Source organism: Lepisma saccharinum, chromosome 16 (assembly GCF_977018435.1).
Source record: "Lepisma saccharinum chromosome 16, izLepSacc3.1, whole genome shotgun sequence".
NCBI lineage: Eukaryota > Metazoa > Arthropoda > Insecta > Zygentoma > Lepismatidae > Lepisma > Lepisma saccharinum.
Window position 1 is genome coordinate 40,618,245 of NC_139244.1, and position 24,100 is coordinate 40,642,344.

General features: G+C 37.1%; 1 protein-coding gene across 1 annotated transcript in view; it reads right to left on the reverse strand.

The window, feature by feature from the left end:
- Nucleotides 1–24,100, reverse strand: part of LOC146000417 (uncharacterized) — a 183,863-nt gene that overhangs the window by 29,523 nt on the left and 130,240 nt on the right. Inside the window, exon 6 of the mRNA XM_083138020.1 lies at nucleotides 22,796–22,932. Within this exon, the coding sequence (XP_082994146.1) occupies nucleotides 22,796–22,932 (137 nt within the window). The remainder of the gene's footprint in view (nucleotides 1–22,795; nucleotides 22,933–24,100) is intronic.

Here is a 24,100-nt window from a genome sequence, read left to right on the forward strand (position 1 = left end):
GCATAAAGTGGACATAAAACACAAAATCAATCAATCGATCGAACCAAATATCTTGAAATGCTGAGATGGAGAGCACTAGATTCAACAGCGTGTGCAGGGGGTATTTGAGTATCTATCCACATCCCATAAGTATGTAAGGCGGAATTTTATCGGAACCAGTAGATTTTCGGCTTAAGATTTTTTATGGCATCTTCGATATTTTTAAGACTAATATCTGACAGGTTTAGTTTACCAATTTCACTGTAAGATTGAATATTCAGCATCTTATTTTTTCCATCATCCTGCTGGTACACAGATTTAAAATATTTAGCAAACGGTGTTGTTACTTGTAGAGTGCCAGAAAGTATTTTACTTTGGTATTTAATGGTTCTGTTCTTGTTTTGTTTTTGAAAAAGCAATTGCAATGAAACATGAGAATCGATTCGATAGGTCGTGTTGTCACTCTAATTTCATAACATTGATGTGTGCGATTGTAATTGCAAAGACAACGAATGATTTGAATTATCGGGAACTATCACACTGATTAAACAATAGTTCCGCTCGAAAGAACAGTGCTGTACCTGCCAAAGAAAACTTTCGCATATATACCCTGTCACCCCCTCTCTGATCTCTGAATGGTGTATCAAACGTTCCTCTTTGTTACATTTTTAATATCAAACCTTTCACTCTGTCTGCAGTCGACCACCCGAAAACAGTTCTTGTATTTCACGTAACAAGTACATCATGATTAACTCAATATAGTTCTGCGAAATGAAAGAAGAAAGCGATTCTTATTGTTTTCTTGAAGGGAGAGAGGGGGAGAGCAGAAACGTTCTTAATTCTCTTAATAGTCTGTACACCAGGCATGATTTTCCTGCATAGACTTGAAAGGCGAAAACGCTTTATCAGCAGCGAAGGAAGGAAATAAGTATATTTGCCTAGATGTGATTAGACGTTCAGCTCCACCTAAGAAAAATAGATATAATGATTTTGATGTTACGGCTTGACCAAGATGAGATAAATCAATTAGCGCTGTGTATAATTTTTAACAGTAATCCGGCGGTTGGGGCGTGGGCGATGCAATCAGCTGTTTTCCATGCCATCGTCCTTACTTACAAAAAAAATCCCACAGTAAGAAATTTAACTCTCAGTTCTGACTGCTGGCAAAAGTGTAAGGAAGTCATCATTGCTAAATATTGTTAACACCAAAACCATTGGGTTCGAGTCGCTATACCAGTTTCATCCATCTATTAATTAAATACTCATCTGCCTAATGAGGTGAATAAGTAATGAAATATAAGAGAGAAATGAAACATACAATTTTAAGGGGGGGGGGGAGCTGGAATACTGCTTTCATTTACACACGGAATGTACAGCAGAGAAGCTAATTGCTTTGCAACACATCAGGAGTTAACGGAAAGCGAACGCTGTTTATTCGATTTGTTCAGCCCCGCTTCAGTACTCTGCTATTTTGTGTCGTTAATTTTAGCGTAAAAGTGAATTCTTTCACTCGGCGAAAGAAGAATCATAATAAATTTCCGAATAATAATGGCCATGTTTTATTACATATTATGCGAATGCCATTAACTATTATTTTGTTACATCTTGCTTGCAACCTGCAGCGAAATATAGATACCAGTCAAATACTTTGTAGCAACCAAACCAGTGGAACAAGGGCTTTAGATTACTGAATCAGATAACAACGTTCACATGTTGAAAGCAGGAAAAGCGCTCTGCAGTTGTTATATCGAAATTAGGCATTTGTAGAGCTTGTTATGATGCAAGAAAGGACAAGTACAAAACATGCTTATCTGGAATTCGAACCCTGAAACCACCCTTGAGCGCAAGGACTGAAAGTAAAATTTAGATCTGGCATTTTTTGTTAATCAGGCTCAACAGTACATGACGAAGAGAAATACTTGTGTTATAATTTTTAGTTGAAGTTTGTTGTAAGGGAGAGCTTTGGAAGCACTCATGTGGTGCGTGGGAAATGATAATTCTGTATTAGGGAAAGGAACATATATGTTCCCACTTAGTAAGTTCTGTGATGAAGTAAGATATTTGTTCGCTTTTTTTATTTGTCGCTAAGTAACCTAACACTCTTTTGGTTGGAGAATTTGTCCTGGTACACGTGATTCTAGCTATCACTTATAAGTAGGGCATGTAGCTAGAGATTTATGAACTCAGAGCAAGAATGTTCTTCAGTTTTTAGCACTAATTCCATTTCATGCGAATGAAAAAGGATGAGAAGCTACTCCTTCAGGGAACCGGGAAAGAGCTTGTACAAACACACGATGCCTCCAGTTTATTCATACATAGAAAAGTTTATTTGTTAATGAAAGGGAAGACTTTATTCGGTTAAAGAAGTCATCTGGATGGTTTGCAGGACGCTGCTGAATAATAGGATTTTTTTTTAGTGGCATCGTGGACCGAAGGACATGGCTCTCAAAAAAGGACTGTCCTTCGAAAATCTAACCTATTAGGCAAAGAACATAGGACAGCTCTATAAGTGTGTTTCATCTACGTCATAAACTGTTGCACTATTGAATCTGCAGCCATGATTGAGTAAGGTTCTTGTAAACATACGGAATTCAAGCGGGCGGGCGGGAGATTTGATAACCTGGTTTACGATGGTACATTATGCAGTATTTTATTGTTTAACAGAAACTCATGTTTATCCTCGAATTTTTCGAAAAAGAGAAGGTGTACTTCACGACACGGAATATGAAAGGACTCGATAATTGTTGATCAGAGGAAGCCGTCTCTGGTTGGCAAGAATAAATTGTGCCAACATTAATGAACATTTCCTTTCAGGAAAGTTTATACATCACCTTCCTCTGTTACTTTTAGTAGAAATGGATCGAACTCTGTTTAACCATACTTACAAGTATGCTTGTTTGTTTGATTTTTGGGTGCTGATACGATAGAAATGATAACACAAAGTTAAATTCGTCTTGGTAATTGAACGTTTGTACTTGATTATTTATATTTCGTTCGTTAACACAAAGTGTTATTAATTCTTATCCGATACATGAGAGAAGATGCCGGTAGTACGCTTTGCGTACTGTCAGAAAAATGAAGCACTGCTGGGTTAAAACATATTAACAAATTGATTGATTAATTTGGTTTATTTTACTTCGCTTTTCTGCAAGTTTTGGATAATCGTGAAGATGAGGATAAGTAATGATACAATGAAATTGTTTAACGGACACTCACAAAGAACACTCATGCCCAGGCTGGGATTCGAACGCGGGACTTCTGGCATCGTAGCACGCTGTGTCAACACTCCGCCACGAAGACTGGCATATTCGAAATTGTTAAAGTTAGGAGTGAAATTACTGTTTTCGACAACGAAACATTTTAAATTACAGAGCTTGAACAAACTTATAGGGAAACAGACGGTAATGTCAGAGCCTTGGAATTTACGGTTAATCTTTACTGGATGTAAATATTTCATGCAGAATCCGAACCACTAATAAATACGAAAACAAATTGATTCCAGGTAACTGGGTCAAGTAAATAAACAGACGTGAACTATAATTGGCCAAATGTTTAGGCCCCTTTTTATTTCATTATAGTCCAGTTCATCTGGATCTACACCGCAATTCTTCCCCTTTTCTTCATATCTTTTTCTGTCGACTGAGCAAAGAGCTTGAACACGTGAAAATTTACCGCTGTTTTCAGATAGCAGAACATTGTCATTAATTTTATGCAATGTTACCGACATTTTACACAGTACTAACAACAAACGTACCTTTGGCGCAAGTGTAACGGAACGCTACGTGGTGGCTATTTCCGTGCAGACGACAAACAGCTTTGTCGCAAACATGGCAGTGGTACTATTTCTGACGTCACATTAAACCCACCTATTGTTCGGCAATCTCCGTAACTTCAAATCGCTCTTAAATTTTACAATTATTTTACACTATTTTTACAATCTATCTGTTCACAAAGTGAACTTGCAACAACTCTTTAGCTCTTTCGCTGAATATCCTGGAACAGTCACTTTTATAAAATAAGATAAGTGAATTACTTCAGAATCACATGTTTATGTAGTTTAATTATTTTTATTAATATCGTTAGAATTACATTCAAAATTTAATGTAAAGTTTTTCTTTAAAATGATATGAATGCAAAGCATTATTTTTCCATACACTTGAACTTCAGAGGGAAACAAGCGTGGGAAGAACGCTGAGCTGTTTCATTGAATGGCGCCTTGATGTCTGGAGGGCGGCAAAGAGTGTGGATCAACAAGGGAAAATAACAATTTACCTAAACAAAATGAACTTATGGCAGTATACATTAAGTATCCTTTTGTTACTTCCAATTTTGCAAATGCAGTAGTAGGCAGGTTTTCCGTCATTGTAAGCATTGTGCATATTGTTATATAGAATTAAAAAATGAAGGATTGAAAAAAGAACTCGAAGAAAACCTTGGACAGTCAGATTGTTAAAGAATACAGCAGGCCGTGGCGACAAGAGAGAGAGAAATGGTAGTGTAACGCGACCTGCACACGTGGCGAAAATTGGTTGCTAAGAGCCCTAAATCTGGCCTCCTAACCTAACAATGCAGACACTGTTAGAACCGTAACTGTGAAAGTAATATATGCTAGTTGGTTACGAGGTTTAAATTTGCTGCTGACAGCATATTTTTTTTTTTTTATTACGTGATGCCTTGATCACGGTGCTGTAGAACGCACAAAATTTACACGAAATGTCCTCTCCAATCTTCCTCTTACCCATTTCGTCTCTTCTTTGGAAAATAATAAGTATATTAGACGTCGAACTTCACCTAAGAAATGCAGAGAGATTTTTATGTTACAGATTGAGCAACATATGAAAAATGCATTGGCGCTGTTGTCAAATTTCCAACAGTAAGCGAGGAGTTGGAGCTTGGGCAATGCAATCAGCTGCTCGTCATGTAATCATACCCCTGTTTTACCAAAATATGCGACATGAAGGGGGAAAACTGTACACATCGAAAGTAGAGATGTAATACGAGATCATTGTTAATGTTATTGAGAACAAAGCACTGAAAGGAAATTATAGACATGACAACAAGGCGATATTCGGGCACAAGTTATGGGGAAGCGCGAGGAGAGAACAAATGACTGTCCACTTTATTTCGCGAGTTTGCCGGATTCTCCACATCTTTGTTGAGCTGTACTTCTGAACAATATTATTATTGTCGGAATTGGCAGAAAAGGAAAATAATCAACTTCTGTTTATTTGAAAGCTTAGTTCACTCTATTGATTATGTTATGAAGTAAGCCAGGTTTTATTTGGGTTTAGGTTTGTCACAATTATTACTCATTCATTGGGAATGTCATTCGTAATACTACACACGTTCTGTCCGAGAATAAAGTACGAGTACGAAAGGTTACTTTTGCACTTCCAGCACTCTGCCCCTTCAGTTTCGTGCTACGTGATTAACAATTTAAAATTAGACATTCTAACATTTCTTGATTTGATCGTCATTATGAAAAAAAGATAAAAATGCTGGGGCTGATTGATTGATTTGGTATAATTTGCTTCGCTTTTCTGCCACTTTTGGCTAATCGCGAAGATGGGGATGAGACATGATGTGATGAAATTGATGAATGGAGGGTAGGATTCTAACCTAGAACTACGATGTGCTAACCACTGCGCCACGGAAACCAGCATAAGCGAAGGAAAAAAGGCTGGGAATGAAATGTTCGATCGCAGATTAGTTTCCTGCCTTATTAAACAATGTCACACATTGTATCTACTACTTGATACTAAAAAGGGGTCCCAGTAAAGGAACACTTTCAACTGTAGGAATATACTCGATTACTAATCTGTGCATGAAGAAGAGTACTTTGTACAGTCTCGGTGGCGGATTAAAGACTTCCTCGAAAGGAAGGAGAGGGAGTGTAGTGCTTTTTTTTTAAACCGCCCTTCACTCACTCACTGGAGTATTTTTTTTATATATAACATGAGACGTTAGGATAGAGGAAGCCCTCAAGTCAGCCCATGTCTAAGTTTACATTGCATGAGCTCTTTGACACTTTAAATGAGAGAGGAAGAGAGAGATGTGCGATGGCTTTGTAATTATGCCTGCGTGACTCGACCTTGACTGCATGAATATGCTGGGAAAAGTTTTTTTTATTACGATCGAATGTATGAAGTCGGTACAGTCCGTGTCAAGTGTAATGGAAAGTAAATCGCATATACATATTTTCATTCCATCAGTAAGAACATCAGAATAAACAATCGTATGGAGGCAGAATGTCCCCTTGTGAGGTGAAACACTGAATCACTTAGAGAATAGACATCCCCTCCTACAGTTGTCATGGCATTAATGATTATTTTGCATTCTGACATTGTTGTCGGCTCGTTGGTGTTCTTGCATAAAATAAAAGATAAAAGGGAAACTTGCCAACTGTTCCATTTGCAAATCATATAGTAAGCTAATCCAGGTAAATGTTTACCACAGAAAGCCCAATAAGCAGCAGAGAGAAATGGATTATTAGCTCCTGGTTTTTGTTCTTTGCCGCCTGTTCACCCAGACTTGAAGGTGCCGTGTAATGGAACCTTCCTCTTTATCAGGCATTTTTCTCTTTGGCACCCAAATCTAATGACATGGGTGTGCGCAGACCCTCACATTAAAGGGGCAATAGCTCTGATGGAAGTACAATCAGAGAAAGAAAACACCAATTCCATCTCGCTGTTATATTGTATTCATGGGTCTGGAACAGGGACGGCGAAAATCACTGTGTTAGGGGAATTCAAAGATATGTGGCACCATCCGGGGCGCAACTTTGCAAACTCTACATAGTGAAGCATTTTCTGCCGTCTTATTGGCTACCGTAGTGATGACGTCACACCTACAATGACACGGTCTTGACGCCGCTGTGCGTGCTTATTGTCCGAGGCTCGCACGTCAGAGCAGAAGACTAGCCTACGTTACAGATTATTTTGTTTCAAGATATTTTTTCGTAAAAGAGACAAATGACGAATGCAATTAATGGAAGTGCTAACATTAGCGTGTGCCTCTGGGATATGGATATTTCGTACCGTAAAGATCAAAAGGGAGTTATAAATTCATGCAGTTGAAGACTACAAACACCAGTGGCGTAGCATGGGCATTTCAGGTGGGAACGCCAAGCCTAAAGGAAGGGTCGGCCCTTTCTTGCTTAATAATTTACTTATGGTATTAGTTGCCACAGGTATTGTTTATTTGCCTAAACTCAGCTGGGTTTTCAATAAAACATCATCCATGCATGTTTTAGCTAGAAAACTAGATGCCTCACTATGCCACAAATGTTTTGAACTCGGTGTCTTATATCTTTTTTATATATACCTTTCGGCATGACGCAAGTCATTAAAAAACCTACCTGAATCACAACCGCCTCTGAACAACAGTATACGTCATTCTTGTGGATGATCCAACTACTGATTGATTTGGTTTATTTTACTTTACTTTTCTACCACTTTCGGTTAATCGCGAATATGAATATGAGTGATGATATTGAAGAAGGGACACTCAAAAAGAACACCCGTCCTCACGCCGGGATTCGAATCAGGGGCCTCGGTCGTCTTGGCGCGCTGTGCAAAACACTCTGACACGGAGGTGGGTGATTTAAATACAGTACAGTCAACTGACGTAACAGTGCCGATTAGTAATTGAGACCACTGTTTATTACAATTTGAGAATGTTGATAAACATTTTAAAATAACTTTGTTCAGAGATCATTCGCTGTTAAGAGTTTTCAAATGAATGCTAAACATTTGCATTGACAGATACTAACGAGAAAAAATAATATTAATAAAAAAATAATAGTTTTGCGGGTTAAGTGGTAGAGCAGCCACAGGGTGAACTTCTACCACGAGGACTTCACCAACTTATTTGACAAAAACTGTATTGATCTTTTAGTTTTTAATGCACATCGCTTTTCGTGCGATAAATTATACAATGCAGTGGCAATTAAGAAGTGGTATATTTGAGTTTGGTAAAGCTACGTCAGTCAATATTGCGTATTGTATCATCACATAGCACGAGCGCGAAGACCCAGGTAGGAATTCTAATGCTGTCATCTGCTTCAGAAGGCAGGAAGGGTCACATGAACCAATCACGTAGCTAGTCCTCCTGCTCCGTACGCTGGCGTACGAGAGAGCATTTGTGCGCGTGCTGTAGAGATCCAAGCTTCCCCTCCAGATAGACAGCAAAGAATATAGAGTCCTTTACGCCGAACCTGCCCGGCGTCCGGCCAGGAAAGGCATTGAAAAAAAGTCTAGAACGAGTGTTGTTAGTGGAGCGTTGCAAGCGGATCGCGAAAAATAGCTATTATAATGCCATGAAGGTCAAACATATATGAAATTAGTCAAGTTTAAATTTATATTTACATCATTTACGCATTTTTGAAATTGAAAGTGGGAACGCCGGGCGTACGGGCGTACTATAACGCTACGCCACTGACAAACACCAAGTTACCCGTTGCATCTATATAACGTGCAGACATTCCTCTCTCTCCGTTAAATAAATTATAAGAATGTCTTTGGGCATTTGGATATTGCACAATTTTCACATCTGTAGCATACACATATTGTATATATAAGTAGATCCTTTCTCCTTGTGGTCTCTTAAATGTTTATAAAATTTTGCAAATATTTCATTACCACCCCTAAGTAGCAGTTCCACTTATCGCAAGGATTGTTAGCTTCAGTTCGTGTCCTGCATTTCTCAATATTTCAATAGAAGCGGATTGACATTACGAAATGTTATTTATTTATTTTTCGATCAAAATCAGTTCTTTCTTCTGAGAGGAAATTGAGGAGATCATTGCAAAATAAATATCGAGTTGCGGTGTACTGTGTATTGAGTACTCTGGAAAAAATGAGCATTCTGGAAAACTCAGAGAACAGAATGGAACATATTACTTCAAAATTGATTATTACGTTTTATAAGGTAAGAAATAAATTCATCCCTGGCAGGTATGCACATTTATTTCGTTGCTCGAGATGCTTCAGTCTGTTGATGACAAAACCGCAGCTATTAGGGTTTGGGGGGCTGAAAGGCAGTCGCACCGAGCGCAAGCAACAAGTTTATTGTGTTCCTTGAAAAAGAGTTTTTGTGCATAATTGTTCATAATAATGTCGTATACAAGATACCAAGTAACGACTAATGATAACATGCCTAGACGAGTTTGAAAATTTGGGAAAAGTGATATGAAGTATTAAGAGACACAAATATATTCTCAGTATTAAATAATAATGTTATTATATTATTCGTGCGTTTTATTTCAAGTACACAGCCGACCTTCGTGGCGGAGTGGTAATGACACCGTGCTACGACGCCAGAGGTCTCGGGTTCGAATCAAGCCTTGCCTTGGGTGTTTTCTGTGAGCGTCCCTTCACCAATTTCATCATATCATCACTCATTCTCATCTTCGTGATTAGCCAAAAGTGGCAGAAAAGCGAAGTAAAGTAAACAAAATAAATCAATAAAGCACGGATTTTTTGTAATATTCTCTTTAGAAATATAATTCACGGTATTCTCTAACCGATAATAATTACTCTCAATAGACTACACACAGAAACACATTGTAAATTACCCAGAGAAAAGGGAAGGAAATAATAACAATTGCACATTTGTTTTGTAAGGGAACGAAAAGATCTGTTGTTGCAGTGGATGCTTTGTAGTTTAATTCACGAGAATGACATTTGAATCAAGCACGGCTCATCCCTGTCACCCAAATCATTTTATCCCCTCATATGAACTGCAAAAATCATCAGTATTTATGTCATTCCGTACTGCTGTATACAGAATGGAAAACATTCTTACGTAGATAGTGATATGTGTAGCATTGTTATTATCTAGTAAAAAATATTAAATTTTACATATATACTAGTACTATTTAAATGCACATTTGATTTTTGAACAACTTACGATACGAAATGTAATCATTACATTCACATGTAAGGGTATTGACAAGGGTTAGGCGTCAGGACACCTCTAGGCTGAACCTCTCCCGCTTAATAAAGACAATTCATTATTATTATTATTATTATTATTATATTATATGAGGAAATAATATTAACACTAATTATTAAACTAAGGAAAGCATAAATACTATTCTCCAATGCGCCAATGTGACCGCCCATGCTTATTAACAAGATGTTGTTTTTCTACCGTCTTCTGCCGTGCACGCCAGTGTAAAAATTCTGCTGAAATAGGATCCAACGAGTATGTGGTTCTACGCGTTCTGCCAGACCGAATGACGTCATGTCGTAATCAGCTAATAACGGCAATGGAATAAGGAGACTTGTGCTTCGCTATGTAGAGTTTGCGAAGTTGCATCCGGGGCCCACCTCCATTTTTTTTTCTCTCCATGGTTGGGTTCAGAGACTATTTTTCATGTACTGACAACATGAACAGTACACGAGATTCAAAACTACCAAACGTAATTTATTCATTTACAACATTGACGGCGATTAGGTGAAACCCACATTTTTTGTCACTTCTATCCCCCATTATGTTCTTAATTCTAAGCCTTGTCTACGAAGAAATAGAAAACTGTCCTTCACCCTCCCTCACTTTTACCACCCAATCGCCGCTACTGATTTACAATGTATGAGGAATGTATATTCTACATACATAAAGGTAACACAACTAAGGAATAAAATGTGTGTTAGTGGGAGAGTTCAATTTCGTAGTTTATAATGCACCTCCCCCCCAATCTACCATAGTTCCTTTGAACTTTTGTCGACTTGATAATACTTAATTTTGTAAAAAGCATAATATTATTTAATAACGATAAGATTCCTCTACACTAAATTTCTTAGTGAGAGTATTAGGGGGACAACTGCCCCTTCTTATCCCCCATCGTGAGTATGTCTATGTCTATGTAAATTAAAGTAATTAAAAAGAAATGCTTGGAAATTATTTACGTGGGTAATTAATTGAAATTATTTAATTACAAATTCATAGCATTGTCTAAGATTGTATGCAGTCATATTCTTTTACTTGCTATGTGTCAGGAAACAAATTAATTATGTATGTCTACTTTAATAAACAAGAGAACAAACAAAAAGAAAAAGCAACATTACTGGTCAATTACAAAATAATAATAATAATAATAAACGATCGTACAGAACCGAGACCGAGATCAATGTTCAGAAATCAAGAACGAGACGAGACTTCCGAAAACTTTTCTAATCTCCACGATTTCAAGTCGGTATACAACAGCAATAGATAGTCGATGCTCGTTGTTTCATTCTGGGCAGACCTTGCCCAGAGCTCCAGACATGCAGGCGCCACTCATTCAACCCCACCACTGCACTGCTTCTTTCCCGCTGGGGCTGTTTGTACAACTGCCACATGTCTGTTGAACGAAGGCAATGCGATAAAAACTTTTACTGTAAATTGAGCAGTGATGACTTACGTAAGTATCAGTGCTCTCCTGGTTTTCTCTATACTTTCAAATATAGCCGGCCTCCGTGGCGGAGTGGTTAGAACATCGCGATACGACGCCAGGAGTTCCAGGTCTGGCCTGGGAATGGATATTTGTGTGTATTAATTCATCAATTTCTACATATCGTCACTCATCCCCATCTTCGCAAATTATCCAAAACTGACAAGAAACTAAGTATAATAAAGCAAATCAATCAATCAATCTACTTTCAAATAATCGCTTCCAAAGAGGAATCTCTCTACTCTGACAGGAATACCTACGTAAATGCTATCAATTTTGTCTTGGAAAGCTATTAGATTAAATAAAGTCATTGTAACAAAACATCGAACACATACTGTAAGTCAAGTCTTGTCAGATTCTGAATTACAATAAGAAGAAAATTTTCACTAAGTCTATTTTTTTGAAAACGATAACAAGTTTAATGTAATTCGTTGCAAATACTTTCACAGGGCATCGCATCTACTCTTTTTTTTCTTTCTGGGTATCCCGCAATTTTCTTTTGTTCCGCGCGTTCTTCCTTCAGCGTCTGAGGTATCCAACCTGCTTGCCCCTTGACCGTTCTCAGTGAGTCCTGTCATGTAATCTAAAATATGTTTCCAACTATCTGACGTTCCTTTTTTTACCAAATGTTGGAAGAGAGGGATAGATGAAAATATAACGTAATACGTTTCTGTATAATTTACGCAATATATGTAATACATATTACACTTAAAATTTGCATAATATATAAATTTTTGCATAGAAGTATCGAATATTTCGATTTCTAATGTGAGATTGGCTTGCATGTTACCTACCGATTTCTCTCAAAATTTTCTACGGGACGAGCACTAATAACAAATGTTTGATATTATCAGATAAAACAGGATTTAAAGGATGAAATTTTAAATCTGGATGATAATAAATTTGTATAATTCAAAAAAATAAAAAATATTTGTTTTTAATTCTATATTTTATATCCAAATTGACCATATGATTTATGTTTCACATACAACCTAAATGTTTCAATTGAAAGTGGATTGCGATGCATCGTGAATGATGGTGGTGGATTTTCAATTTCTTTGCACCCAAAACCAGTCGGCGTGGTTGCAATTGTGTGATCTGTAACTGCATATTTCATCCAGTGATTGCAATTGTCTCCAGATTTGCCTTAATGCCAATTATCACGTTTCTCTGTGAACAGCGAGACATTATTATTCTCAGGAAGACGGTGGAAAAATATATTGGAGGATATTCTGCGCTTAAAATGCAGATGGAACGGGCAAAGCTTGCTGGCTTGTTTTAGAAGACATCACTATTCAATACGCTTCTTTCTATCTCACCCCTCCCCCCAACTTGAATAACAGTATTTCATTAACTTTAGGGGATATTTCGTACCGAAATGACAAACAAGACGCTACATGCCGACTGAATTCTGAGGGACTTTTAGCTTGAAATCGAACCTTCAGATGAAAATGAACTATTGTACGTAACGACTAAAAGTTTTATTTGTTTGTCAGTATTCTCTGTGTTTACACAATGGTCTTCTCTTGCAAATTAACGTGAGTGTAATAGAGCGAAAAGTCTCCGCGCAACTTTTTTTTCTTCCTTTCAGCTCGGGCCATAAAGAAGCATGTTCCACTCTCCCCCTCCCCTCCACGCGGGAGTGCGGTGCACAAGAGTCGCGGGTCTGGACAGGTTCCTTTTTTCCTTGTGGTTCCACTATAAAGCTCTCTTGTCATAGGACTTTGTCGGTTTCGATTTCATATCGAAGATAAAGAAAGGATTTCAGCTCAGTGAAGTCCAACCTCAAAGTACCAATCAATTTATTTATTGCTTTTAAAAAAAAAAATATGAACACATCTCTCCAAATAGATGTCCAGGAGTTATCTTGGAACCAAAGTCTAAATTTGAGACATTTCATGCTAAAAAAATATTTATTCTTTTGTATGTGTTCCATTATTTATAAAGCAGTGAAAAAGCTTGCAGTTCCTTTACGGAATTGCAACAACAATTTAAATTCCCTGCGTCTTGACACAAACTCAAAATAAAAATCTAGAGTTGTTTGTCAATACATATATGTGAGGTATGGTTTTCTGCACTAGCGCAACCACACACAGGGAGGGGGGGCATTGCCACCCCCACCCCCCGATCTTGGTCGGAAATGAGTTCTAGGGGAGGAGAAACATTGAGGGCCAAGTGTCCTGCAGGGGGCAATTACCGCCCAGAACTTCAAATTTTAAGCAAATAAATGGACTTTTCGTAAAATTTTCTTGCTCGCTTCGCTCGCAACACATGATTTTCTTAATCTTATCAAGTTCAAAACCATAGCTAGAGGACGGCGGGAGACGTTCCTGGGCGCCGAACGATCTAAATTAAAAGAAGTTATATAATTGATTGATTGATTTGTGTTTTTTAAAGTCTACTTTATGCACAGAAAGGCTAATTGAGACTGGGCCTATAGCTTAAAGTGGGTTTCGAACCACTGTGTGCCTCCACCGGGTATTAAATCCGAGACCCCTTGATCACAAGGCGACGATGTTACCATTACACCATCGGAGAAGTACAAAAGTTCTAAATGATATAATGCAATGGCGTTCCATGAAATTATTTGCACCCTATTAAATTAATATTAACTTCAGCCTGCAAAAAAAATTGGATCCAAAAATTTTCTTGCTCGCTTTGCTTGCAATTTATGTTTCTTGGCTATAATGCATTGTAAATCAACAGACAGAGAAATAAGACTTGTCCTAATTTATTTTGTTCTAAATGCATGAACAATTCTTTTAAGGAAAGGGAGCGTGCACATTTTGAGAGACAATTTATGTAATTTTTGCTGTTGGTTTATTGCGAGATGGATGAGTTTGTTGTGTAATGTATTTAAATAACATATGCTGTATATAATATTTATTAAAGAAACTTTGAATACATACACAATTGAGTGTCCACGTCACTCCACGTAGCATATAAGTGAAACATATATTGTGCATGAAAGTTAAGTTAATGTAAAAAGGAATGCATTTATCTAGCATTTTCTGTCTTTAAAAAATAGTTTATATGCTTGTTTTCCATTATTAATGTGAAAATGAACGCGTTAAAAAATAAATTCAAATCGTTTGTTCAAACACAAATGCTTTAGCACACACTTTACCCCCTTTTTGCGTAATTTACGAGTAAAATAACGTCTTTGATACTACCACTACTAATAGTAATAATAGTGTTGGTCCTTGGTTCGAATCCCGGCTTGGGTTATAGATGTTTGCGAGTATCCATTCATCATTTTCATCATGCCATCACTCATCCCCATCTTCGCAAATTAGCCAAGAGGCACAAAACGCGAAGTAAAATAAACTAAATCAATCAAAATAACAGACGTGTACTAGTATATCTCAGTTTACATACACAAAATAAAGTGGTGAAATACACCAAATAGTTCTTCTAGGGTGTGTTAACCTTACCGTACTATCATTCATATTAGTTCCTTCTTGTTATATGCAGTGAATTAATGAAACGTTAAAATGTACAATCAATATATCATGCAATGTACATTGCGACCATCTTGAAAAATACTGTTTCTAACCACCTGCTGTACTGTTTTTATTGAAATAACAGCATATTCTATTAACTACAAGTATAACTCTCGTATGACATCATTTTCATTTTTATGTACAAAGCTCTTTAGTTTTTGGACTGCAGGTTAACATTTCCATGGTACGTACTGCCCAGTTATATTTGATATAGTTCAGGCGCAGAGTTATGAAAAAAACAGCTTGTTTAGGGAAATGCATACAATGCAGCAGAAGAAAGAATTTGTCCCATCCCATGACGTTCGGTTTGTGCATAGCATGCTCATTATATTTAACTGTAGAATCCTCAATCAACTTCCTAGTTGCCGTTCCCTACATCAAGTAAAACCTTAACTTGTATCATCTCAAAATGAAACGTAACTGGTATCATGGTGTCTGAAGTTTATCTATGACATATTTGATTTTGAATTTTATTTTATTGCTTATACTAACATTTTCACTATTTTATTGTGTTACATTAAACAGTTTGTGACATTGAATGGCGTCTGCTCTTACTGAAGGAGATTCGAATCATCGTCATTCTTCTTCTTATTTTTTTGCTTTATTCCTCTAATTATATTCATTACAGGCACACACACACACGAGCAAGCACGACAAGTTCCTCGTTTTGAAAACGTTCCTCCAAGCGTTGGTGTTAAACTTAATTTGGTTCCTTCTTTATCAAGAATTGACAACGTGCACATTCGACGAATTTTGTCAATGAAAAATCAGTATTTTTTTAAAAAAAGATCTTATGTATTTTAAACATATTAACATATGTGTTGAGATATCTACTTTTCATAATATTATTTTTTTGTTATCTATAGCGTTTAAAAGTTAATATTAAATACTAATGGAATGCAATACAGCAAAAATTTCATAATACATTTTCTAAGACTGAATAGCATGTGCTCTAAACAAAAAAGATATTATCTTCATCGTTTTCATCATCATTGTTGTAATAATAATAATCATCATCATCATAACTATTATGTATAAACACGCACGAGGAAGCATGAAAAGTTCCTCGTTTTGGAAAAAGTTACTCCAAGCATTGGTGTTAAACTTAATTTGGTTCCTGCTTTATCAAGGATTGACAACGAGCACGTTCGAGGAATTTTGTCAATGAAAATTCCATAAAATATTGTAAATGTTTTATTTTTATTATTCATGGTGTCTCAAAAATAATATTGAGTATTAATGGAATGTAACACAACTACTGTCAAAGTTATAAAAAATATATACTAGTGAATAATACATAAATAAATGAAATGTGACATATTCATGGTACCAGTTCCTAACACCTAATTTTTAAAATATTAAATCTTTACATCTGTAGAAATTGTACCAAATATTTGAAATTAGATATGTTTTTCTTTCTTCCGTGTAGTATAGAATTCATAATTATGCATTGTGTTGGGTAGAGCATAGACAAATCTTTGTATAAATGCCTTGATCATTATATCTGATTATTTAAAAACATTTTGTAGTACTGCAATACAATTATGGGAACACCGACAAATTTAATCACATGATTTTCCACTAGAAAAATAACAATAATAGCAGAATGTTACATAGAATGTCTTCTGCAATTTTGAAATCTCTAGCTCCTGTGATTGCTCCAGAAGGAGAGGCCAGGGGTCTAACATGTCTCTGGTCTCCCGGCAAACATGAAACTTCTTTCACAAATTTAAAATTTTTATAGTATTTCAGAGAATAATAATTGGGCCTCTGCCCAGTAAAATCTCCTTTTGCCTTCCCATATTTAGTGATGAAATTAAGAATTAAACATAACACCAAAACACAATTATCATCCTCACATAACATGGTTTCATATTTCACTGTTTCTCGAGTGCAAAGAATTAATTATATAACGAAAGACAACACAAGAGGCATGGGACCGTTGCCACAGGGGGGACGAAAATGGGGTGTAGACCACCTTGAACATAAAGGATACACGCCGGACCCCGTGGCCGACTGGTTAGCACATCGTGTTGCGACGCTAGGGGCCCCGGGTTCGAATCCCGCTAGGGCTTGGTTGTTTGTAAATGTCCATTCATTAGTTTCATCATTTATCCCTCATCACCATCTTCGCAAATTAGCCAAGAGGCACAATACGCGAAGTAAAATAAACTCAATCAATCAATCAATCATAAAGAATACACACTCGAAGGATAAAAAATAAATAATCGAGGTTCATACATTAAACTACAAAGAGGGAATGAAACGAAGAAAGAAATGTATGGATATATAAAGAAAATTAGCGTTCGATATGAAACAGCGGAAGATAGAGAGAGAATTGAGAAAGAGAGGAAGATAGAATGATAGAACGAGAGAGATAGATAGATAGAGAGAGAGAAGAGTGAATGGAAAGAAATGATAAGGAAGCGGTCTGAGAATTCACGACTACTTAGAAAAAACTCACTTAAAAAATATGCCATCCACCTTTGAACAAAGCCGAACGGAATTACCTCTCAAGAAGTAAGCTTGTGCCATGCGGGAAAAAATGAAAGGGAGAGACTGCTCTTGAGCAGTCAAAATTCCTTGGGAAATTCTTTAGAGCAAATGCAAATTAACTCAACTTGGCGTGGAAAAGGGCCGCTACTGATTAATGTCATTTAAACATTATTTACCTTAAATGACTTAATTTTATTTTTTAATTAATTTAGTTTACTTTATGTCGTTTTTCCACCACTCTTGGCTAATTGAGACTATAAGCATGAAGAATGGCGTTAGGATGAGATAAACAAAGTAATAATCGTATATACCGACGGCATAAAATAACCTCTAGAGAGGATAATACCAAGGATAATCTTTTACAGGATGGGACACTGAGCATATTGAAAATGCAATGTAACAGTGAGGAACTATCGATCAGTACGCATATTAACATTTAAGCTCGATATTTGAAAAGAAAATTGACTTTTTCATTTGGAATCGTACAAACAATTGGAATGTAATGTAATAAGTATCAACATGCAATTATTAAAAGGGTTACGTCTTGTCTTGGATTATGCAAAGGAGATACATGGAAAATGTCCCAATCTCGTACACAATTACTAAATAAGTATGATATTGGGTCACTTTCCGATTTTCGTAACAAGGAAGCAAGATAAATTTTAAATTCTTCTTTTCAAATCTTACTTAATGCTTTAGTATTTTAATTTATTTTCTTCATTTGTTATTTACATACTACGCGATGTTCAATGAAATAAACCAAAACAGAACCGTATTGTTTTCCCTTGCACTGAAAGTAACGAACTACCCAGAATGCAGCCAGTATATTTTTACCATAGAGGGAATATTGTTCTGTGGAGTTATAATGAAAATTTATCACATGCAAATAGAAAGGGAGAACATAACCACAAGAATGGCAAGAATATATAAATTTCACAATACACATGTTTTAGATTCCATTTACCATAACATTTTCTTGAACTTCAACATCTGACAGTAAAAATCCGATCTTTATTCCAAAATTCTGTACACATGTCTAGGTTTTCATTAAGCAAAACGAAATAGACATTTTCTTCTGCAAGACAGACAGAAAGAACCTGTTAAAGTCATCCATTTTTGGCAATATCATCAAAGCAGTATCCTCTCACAAAGACTTAGGCATTGTTTTCGACCAAAAACTCACATTTGAAGAACATATTACAGGCACGACAAAAAAGGCTATGCGTCTCTTAGGTTTATTGTATCGTTTCACCGAAATTAATGACATCTCAGCCCTCACCTTGTACTTCAAATCATTCATTTCTCCAATAATAGAATACTGCTCTCCCGTCTGGACCATGGCATGTCCCACTCAGCTCTCCAGAATCGACTCTGTTCTTAACTTTTTCCTTGCTATAGTTCGTTACAGGGTTCCCTTTTTACGCAATTTTTCAACACCGCATCTTCTGTCTATTCTAAACTTACAGACTCCCTATCAGCGCCGTTTACTGAATGATTTTAGTTATCTTTACAAAATCGTCAATGGCAAAATCCGTTGCAACACGCTTCTCCAGGAATTCGACTTTCGAGTACCTATGCGCACAACAACACGCAACTCAAATCTATTTTACACAAAAAAGCCTAGACTGGAAATTCAAAAAAGATCGCTCTTCCACAGACTTTCCACCCAATATAACGACCTCCCATCAAGTGCTGGTGAATTTTCAAGAGAGTACGCCTTTCGGTCAACCAATAGAACATATCTTGCTAAATAATATTTAATGGTGCTATCTTGACTTATTTATATTAATATTTTGTCTAATTTTGTTATTTTTTATTTTGTTATTTTCATTGTTACTAATTTCAGTGTAAAATGGTTACGATCTGTATCTGAAATTTTCTCAATAAATAAATAAACTATAGAGGAGAATGAACTGATCTGTAGGCTACAGAAATCATTTATTTTCTCACTATATATACACTAAAGTTTCTAACTAGGGCAATCGCACACAATACTCTAAAGCAACAACTCATGTAAAACGTCTGTAATGAGAACATTTTACGTAGAGCATGAATACCAAGCCCTAGTTTCTTCTGTATTATGCTTTCATGAAGCGTCAAACATAACATAACATTCAATAAAAAAGAAGCAACGATGATATCTCACAATCCCCCATCACATCGTAATATATATTATGTTTACAACATGTGGTTTCTACACTTTAAGTGTGTGCATGTGCATTACGTAACGCAGTGCTGCACAAAATGCAACACACACAGTTTACGATATGAATCACTTGAATTTATACGATTTTGTATGAAGTAGTCTGTGGTCATGGACTTATGGCACACCTTGTCAAGGCAGATCCTTATTAATTTACCATCATTTTGAAGTTGTTAGTTTTCATTCATACGTTTTGAGAGCGCTAGTTACTTCCGTCTCCAACGCAAATATAGTGTAGCAACTTCCCTATACGCCTAGTGATTTCCGCAGTCGCCATGACCATGGTTCCGTGTTATCCTCATGTACATTATCCATTGTTATACTATGGTCCAGGCGATAGAGCCTCGTTAGCCTGCAAGAAATACATCTAGATTGTGTAGGAAAAGTGTGTCTTCGGTGAAGATTACCCTCTTACACTCTTCAGGCACACCACATATAAGTTCTTCTAGCCAAACAATCCATTAACTTTGCCCTAAAATATTTAATCCTTATATTGCACAACGCGTTAATTAAATACCTGCGCCTCTCGATGGCGTGGTGGTAACGGCTTGGCCTTGCAATGAAGGCGGTTCGATACTCGGTGAAAGCACATGGTATTTTGGATTCAACGTTAAACTGTAATTCCAACCCATATTACCTCTCTGTGCAAGAAGTGGACTTAAAAATTAACTCAAACAAACAAGCATTCTAGTTAAATAATTCTTGTTGTTTAACTTCCATCGATACAACAGGAAGATTCATACCAAGGCAAGTTGCTTTCACATAGAAACATAAAAAGGAACCATACTCAACGTAGGCATATTTCTCAATAATACCGTTTAATTACTTAATAATATTATCTGTTGATTTGAATTTGATTCAGATTTTTTAGAATGTTCTCCTTTAGAACATACAGACTACAGTCATACTGCAAGTTGATTTACAAAATGTATTAGGGAAGAGAGGGTTTATATCCAGCAATCATCCCACATGGTTGTGATTTTTTCTTATGACTTCTCTGCTAGTCCAGGGTAATTCTTCAAGTACAACTCTAACCAACGTCACGTGCGATTCATTATATGTCCTTGTTTGCTATTTTTCTTCATCTCTCCTCGCCTCCATCACAATGTAATTAAATCTTCAAACAAGTGACATTAAATAAAATAACTAATTGCCCTAAACTTATCTCCTTATTTTCAAAACATTTCAACCTGAACGAAAAATAGAGATCTCTTCAGACTTATTTTATTATATCTTAAAATAACTTTGTTTTTTGTTCCTCACAAGGTTGGTGTGCAACCAAGTGTGTGAACAAGAACAAAGTTCCTTCTTTTGCGGTTCCCCCAATGGACGTTACATAACGTGTCAGTGTTCAACAAGACAAAAGACGATCGGGTCCTCGTTTCGGGGTGTAAGTTCCTCGTTTGGTGGGATCCCAGTTGGTGGTCTATATCTCAGCTTCTAAGCATAAACCGCCAGCCACACGCCAACTGGAGAATACCAGTGAGATAATAGTTCACTGTTCGAAATCTCAAGCGGATTGGAGCACTTTTTTTGGTTCCCAACTTTGCCGTTGCTGTGACCGGCTCCTCGTTTTTCACGGTGCGAAAACATGTGTGTGTGTGTGTGTGTGTGTGTGTGTGTGTGTGTGTGTGTGTGTGTCTCTCTCTCTCTCTCTCTCTCTCTCTCTCTCTCTCTCTCTCTCTCTCTCTCTCTCTCTCTCTCTCTCTCTCTCTGTTGCATTCAAATTTTCACTAGTGTTATATTAATTTATAAAGAGGGGTGTGTTGTTATTTGAATCAACTTACCATAAAGAAATTGCAAATAATGTGTGTGTTGTTTCAAGAGACAGAAAGAAGGAGAGTATCGAAGAAACAGAGAAAGAAAGTAGGAGATATGAAAGAGAGTAAGAAGGAGGGGAAAAGGCACACAAAGGAAGAGAGGGGAAAGGACAGAGACAGAAAGGAGTGGAAGAGAGAAACAAAGAGGGAAGAAAAGAAAAAGTGTTAAGGAGGGGAAACGATACACAAGGGAAGAGAGGGGAAATAACAGAGACAGAAACATATGAGAAAGAAACAGAGGGAAGAAAAGGAAAAGTGTTAAGGAGGGAAAAGACACACTAAGCAAGAGAGGGGAAATGACAGAGACAGAAAGGAGTGGAAGAGAGAAACAAAGAGGGAAGAAAAGGAAAAGTTTTATGGAGGGAAAAGACACACTCAGCAAGAGAGGGGAAAGGACAGAGACAGAAAGATATGAGAAAGAAACAGAGGAAATAAAAGAAAAAGTGTTAAGGAGGGGAAAGACACACTCAGCAAGAGAGGGTAAAGGACGGAGACAGAAATGAGTGAGAGACAAAAAAGAGGGAAGAAAAGGAAAAGTGTTAAGGAAGGAAAAGACACACTAAGCAAGAGAGAGGAAAGGACAGAGACAGAAAGGAGTGGAAGAGAGAAACAAAGAGGGAAGAAAAGAAAAAGTGTTAAGGAAGAGAAAGGACACACAAAGGATGAGAGGGGAAAGGACAGACACAGAAAGGTGGAATATAGAAACAAAGAGGGAAGAAAAGAAAAAGTGTTAAGGATGCGAAAGGACACACAAGAGAGGGTAAAGGACAGAGACAGAAAGGAGTGGAAGAGAAAGAAAAAGGGAAGAAAGAAGAATTGTTAAAGATGGGAAAAGAGAAACAGAGAATGAAAACTAGAAAGAAAGACAGTAACAGGGATTAAAGAAAAGAAATAGAGAAGAAAAATTGAGGTACAGGATAGAGAAAGTCAAGGTGAGTAGAAAAGAATAACAGACAGACAGGGAGTGTAGATTTGTTGGAGTTATCAAATAATCCAAAAGGATTTTGGTTAATTTGGACGTATCGATTTTTGTGAGAGAAATGTGCAAAACTTTCAGTACAGAAGTGAGGTTTTCCTATTTATTTGTATTTTGTAACGACTATTTTGTATTCTCCACTTTTCTTCTTTTGCATCATTTTTGTAACTTTTGGGTAAACGCAGTGACGAAGACGAATGATTAGATTAAATTGAAGGACTAAGGGGGACAATTTCACAGAGCGGGACTCGAACCAGAAACGTTCGACAACGCAGCATTTTCGGCCACCGAAGCCGCTCTTATGTATATAGTATTCCTTTGGTTCAAAATATAGTGTGTTATTACCATAGTCGAGAAAAAATAAACGAAGAATGAATAACTAACCTGGAAAGGCTCCTCCATTTCCTCCAGTGTGACGTAGCCTTCGTACCACTCGTTACCTTGGTCCCTGGCCTTCGAGAACATCGGATCTAAATCCGTGAATCTAGTGCCTTCAGGTTTCACGTATACGTTCAGCACACCTGTAAGGAAAAAAATAGAAGTTCGTGAATATTATTATATCCAGGTCGACTAAGATATTTCAAATTTTGATTGCACAAAATATATTTTAAACTCTTGTGTGACGTCCAGGCCTATCTTAACGTGAAAATCGGGAAATTCTTGATTTGTACCAAGTCTGGTTAGTAAGGTGGCTGTGGGGGAGAATGCTGGCATAGTATGGAGTAGAGAAACCCTTTTTATGAAATTTAGAAATTTCCTAGAACGTTTTCGGAGTCAGGTTCACGGAAGACAAGCTAAACACTCGTATTCGTGTGTGTGGTCCTTCTGAGATTAGCAGATCACTGCACTATACCTGATTTTTCATATGGGCTATCACGATACTCTAGTTTTGTGTGATTTTGTTCTAAGTCCACTTCATGCACAGATATGTCAATCGGGACTGGCGAACCACTATATGCCTCCAGACGATATCGAACCCGGGATCCCTTCATTACAAGGTAACGACGTTTCACTACGCCGTCGGAGAAGCCATGATACTCTGTAGTCTCTGTAGTTCTCGAGATATCAAGACATAAACGAAGATGTATATCCACAAGAACAAACTGACAAAACGATATATTTTGTATTAATGTAAGAAGAAATTACTGAATATTATCTCTCTCTCTCTAGCAGATCTTGACATATCTACACGTTCACAGAAAATACAGTTTTGAATCAATTTTGCTTATTCGTATATTCAAAAACCAGTAGAAGAGTATATGTGTATTTTATCGTTAGTTTTCCGATAAATTAAGGCGACTGGCAACCCTGTATCCTACCATTATCTCCTTGGAGGCCGGGTTGCCTATTTCCTTGTCCACCGTTCCTCCGAATGACCTCCTGGAAAGCTAGAAATTCTCGTTCCGCACAAGCACCGTCTGAATACGCCGTGGAAAGTGCTGACGTGCACGAGGACGAAGCCAAAAAGTTGAGCATCAATTTCCTCGTGTTCTCCTTCTAAGCTTCAGAAATCATCGCATCATAGCCCCGAGGCATCCTGAGATTGCGTTGGAAATTCCCGGCTCAAGTGTTTCCCAACAAGCAAAACAAAGCGATGGGAGCAGGATATAAATTTCCCTTTCGCATCGGGAGAAAAATTAGTTTCCTCCAGCGACGCGTTGTGCGCTAGCGTTTACTTCTCGCCATAGA